General features: G+C 36.9%; 1 protein-coding gene across 1 annotated transcript in view; it reads left to right on the forward strand.

Annotated features, from left to right (window-relative positions):
• Positions 1-3979, forward strand: part of LOC117180445 — a 72197-nt gene extending 68218 nt beyond the window's left edge. The window contains exon 4 of the mRNA XM_033372942.1: positions 3647-3979. Within this exon, the coding sequence (XP_033228833.1) occupies positions 3647-3979 (333 nt within the window). The remainder of the gene's footprint in view (positions 1-3646) is intronic.
• Positions 3980-4675: the final 696 nt, after the last annotated feature.

A 4675-nucleotide genomic window follows, 5' to 3' on the forward strand; every position in this document is an offset into this window, starting at 1 on the left:
CATATTTCTAGTCGGGAGTGGTGCTGACTGAAAACAGATGATTTGGAGCGATTCGCGCGCCATATGTTGGTCATTCTAAGGACTTATTGAACTACCCTCGTAGTTCAGCTTCAGGAGTTCAGCTCACCTCAGTGAGGAGAAGCCGTATAGTAGGGGAACCGTCCGCAGGTACCCAGGTCCGAATTGATCACCGCTCGTTTTGAGCACGTCACATTTGAGAAAATTACAATTTTGTGACTTTATTGCCTTCATATTTCATTTTAAAGCATTTCGCGATCTTTCGAAACATATCGTTCGAAACGAACTAATGATATCAGCCAAAATTTGTGGACAGGAGCATCGCAACATTCAAATTACAAACAAATTAAACTTGCGCTAAATTGTGATATTCTTGTGCCCATTTGTAAGGTACATTGTTTTTTTAACAACCAAAAAACAGGGGCACAATTTTTGTAAGACTTGTGTTTTTGTTAGATCTAGGCGGTAATAAGTATACAAAATTTTATGCAGTAAACAGGGAATTTTGTTTGAAGTCAGGGAATTTCGTGCAAAGCGTGCTTAATTTTCTTTTTATCTTGCGATATCACATTGAATAGCAATTATTTTTCATTTATAAAAAGTGCTTTAAATTTATTACTGTATTTAAATATTTTCTTGAAAATTCTTTCTTTTTGTTGTGGTTTAAAATTAATTTCGTTAAATGAAATTACACTATTCTATTTCTCTTTAAGGATTGATCGTTTCAGTTGAAAAATACCTGATTGAAAACTAATTTATTTTCTTTATAATTCAACAATTTCTTCGAAATTTTTTCTCTGTCATTTATAAATATTTCTTACTTGGAAATTCAAAATATGTTGAAAAGTCGTATTTTTCAGTTTGAAATATCTAATACTACGTTTTTGATTCAAAATCAATCTTTTTTAAATAAAAATTAAATTACTTGATTGAAAGTGAAACTCTTTTGATGAAAATGAAAGTGCTGTTCCTACACTATTTTGTTCTTCACAAAATTTATTGTACACAATTATACTGATCATATTTTTCCTGCACAAAACTTTTCCTACGCAAAATGTTTCCTACACAGACTTTAATACTATTATATTTATCCTACACTAAATTATTCTACATACAAGTTTTCCTGCACAAATTAAATAGTAATATTTTATTATCAAGATAGGCTCTAAAAATTGTTACCCAAAAATATAATGCCCAATATTTTTCTGCACTAAATATATTCTACATAACATATTAAACAGTACATAAAATATTCTATACAAAAAGTAGATGCTACACAAGAGGAGATGATTATAGTTCTGATTTAAATGTTGTTACTGTTATATAGCAAATATTCTGAGTGCAGATAAAGAGGCATATTGTACAAACAAGAACTAAGAGCAACACTGTTCCTACACAATTTAAAATGTTTTGCGTAGGAAAAGTTTTACAATTAATGCTTGCGTGTAAAATATTCATGTATGCGTTAACTCAGAATATTTGCTATATAGCAAAAACAATATTTCAATTAAAACTATATTCATTTCATCTTGTGCGGGATCTACTTTTTGTGAAAAATATTTTATGTTTATACTTTCTTTATAAGAATTGCAGAAAAATAATAATAAATGGCGTAATTGTTTAAAAAATGGTTTGAACAAAGAAACAAAAAATGCACGCCGAGATATTTCAAAAACGAATCAAGAGGTGTTTTTACTTTTTTGATGTGACTCTTAGTTTTTTTTAAATTAATTACACAACCTTGAAATCCATATCTACGGGTACGGAGTAACAGAGCGCTGAACAACAAATGCTCTAATTGTTTAAAAATTGGTTTACGAAAAAACAAAAAAATGCAAATCTAGATTTTTTCGAGAAGAATGCATTAGACGAATCCAGAGGTGTTTTTACTTTTTTGATGTGACTCTTAGTTTTTTTAAAAATTAATTACACAACTTTGAGATCCATATCTGTGGCAAACTTCCACGTCATAATATTTGTGGGTTTTCGACCTGGCCAGTGGTTTCATCAAATAAAAATGAGCCCGGAAGACTCACACAAAACTGCATTTTCAACACCCTACGGACAATATGAGTTTGATCGCATGCCTTTCGGTTTAAAAAATACAAAATTGGCAAATAGATTAACAGAAGCAAACTTAAAACTCCAGCCAGATAAATGTGAATTTTTACGCCCAGAAGTCGTTATCTTGGACATGTCATTGATAATGCTGGAGTCAGACCCGATCCAAAAAACTAGAAGCAGTAAGAAATTTTCCTGTTCCAATAAAACCCAAAAACATAAAAAAATTTGTAGGACTTGCAGGATATTATAGAAAATTCATCGAAGCTTTCTCAAGCATTGCAGCTCCACTGAATAAATTATTGAAAAAATGTAGAATTTAAATGGACAGCAACTCAGCAAAAAGCATTTGATACACTAAAAGATAAATTGTGCGAAGAACCTTTATTAAAAAGACCTGATTTCACTAAGCCCTTTATTTTAACAACCGATGCTTGTGTTTATGCAGTCGCAGGTAGTTTATCCCAAGGAAAAATTAGCAAAGATAAGCCAATAGCATACGCATCACGATCTTTAAGCGACAGCGAACGAAAATGTGATACCTACGAAAAAGAAGCTTTGGCAATTGTATTTTCCGTAACCCATGTCCGACCCTATTTATATGGAAGAAAATTCACCTTAGTAACCGATCATAAGCCATTAGTATGGTTCCAAAATTGCAAAGATCCTTGTTCTCGCGTAAAAAGGTGGAAATTAAAATTTTCAGAGTACAATTTTGGCGTAATCTACAAGGCTGGTAAAATAAATGTGAATGCCGATGCCTTATCCAGAAATCCGACAGACAATATAAAAAAAATAATGACACTGAAGTATTAATTACAAACCATATATATTTAAGACATTCTGCCCAGTGCTCTGAATGTCAACGTGAAGAAATTCAAGCAAGTGCGGGTAAACGGCGGGAGTAACTATGACTCCCTTGACGCCTTCAGGTGCGAGCCGATCTGGAGGACCGCTTGCATATCCGACACTTTTGCAAACCTAGGTGAGAGCGACTTAGGCAAAATTTGTTTCGTTCCATTTTGTCCACTTTTGCAAACTTAGGCGCGAGAGACTTAGAGGATTTTCTGGCTTTACCTCTTCGTTCGAAACAATATGAGATGGATCCAGAGGATTATCCTTAATCGTCGTGCCTAGTATAGACCTAGGCGCGAACGATTTAGAATGTTTTCTTGCTTTTTCTATATTGAAATTTTCAAACCTAGGCGCGAGAGACTTAGAAAATTTCTAACACGCACTGGATTTGCAAACCTAGGCGCGAACGACTTGAAAATTTTTTATGCTGCCCTAATTTGAGAAGCGGATGGATGACCAAGGGTGTTCCGGCCACCCTATAGGGTAGCCTGTTGGCGGGAGATAATTAGACTCACGTGTCTGTTTACTCGTACGGGATTTAGCGACCCCGCTTTAGCTGAGCGAAAAGCGGTCAAAGTCCGAACTCGCCCTAACACATAACATCAGTGATTAGGTGTTCTGCTTTCCGTTATGAACGGTTAAGGAGTTAAGGTGAAGCGGACGCCTCGGGTTACCAGCCCGATTCGTCTTTAAAACTAAAGGTCCCAATTAGAAAAACAAGCCTCGGATGAACCAAGGTCGACCCTCTGGCCGACCTTTACCTTTGGAGGATGATGGTGAGACCGAGCGACACGCATTCCCGTGTGAGTATCCGGGATGTGGGATGTCGTTCGGCACTAAAAGAGGCCTTGGAGTCCACAGAAGAGCCAAACACCCCGAGTTTGCCGACCAACTGGTGGACACTGGCCGTAAAAATAAGATGTGGTCACATGAGGAAAATCTAATAATGGCGCGAAGAGAGGCGGAAATGGCTTTAGCAGGCGAACGATTTTTGAATCAGGAATTGGCCAAGGAATTCCCACAAAGATCTTACGATTCAATCTAATCGCATCGAGCCAACAAAACCTATAGAGAATTAGTTCAGAACTCACTTGAAATAGTGAGGAAAGAACGAAGAGAGCGTCCTCGGCCAAGAGTCCGAGAGCGCTCTCCTGAACAACATGAGGAAGATCCCTTCCTCAGATTCTTTGAGGCACTGGAGGCACCTGCTGAAGATGTAAGGGACAAGTATAAGTCGATAGCGCTGTATCGGATATGTACGTATACAAGAGTGCAAACAAAAGAACACATTGCGACGAGACTAGCCCTTTACATAAAGTCAATCACGCCAACCATCCCGCCGGAATTTCTTATGATCAGGAAACCGCGCACTCAGATAGCTTCCAGCAAGAGAAAGCAGAGAAAAAAGGAATATTCTTTGTGTCAAGCTCTCTATAACAAGAGCAGAAGGAGATGTGTGGAGAATATACTAAACGGTTCAACCGAGACCACACAGCCCAGAAGAGATCATGGAACCATTTTGGCGAAATGTAATGACACAGCATTCCGAAGCCGAACCAGAACTACAAGAACCTGAAGTCCAAATAAATGATTTATGGCAACCCGTTTCAATAGAAGAAGTCATCAAAAATGGAGTCAAAACAAAAACTGCTCCTGGCCCTGATGGCTTAACGGGCAAAGATTATGGAAAGTTTCCGAAAGGAATACTGACCTGTATCTATAACCTGATCCTCTGGACAGG

Source organism: Belonocnema kinseyi, chromosome 9 (assembly GCF_010883055.1).
Source record: "Belonocnema kinseyi isolate 2016_QV_RU_SX_M_011 chromosome 9, B_treatae_v1, whole genome shotgun sequence".
NCBI classification, from domain to species: domain Eukaryota; kingdom Metazoa; phylum Arthropoda; class Insecta; order Hymenoptera; family Cynipidae; genus Belonocnema; species Belonocnema kinseyi.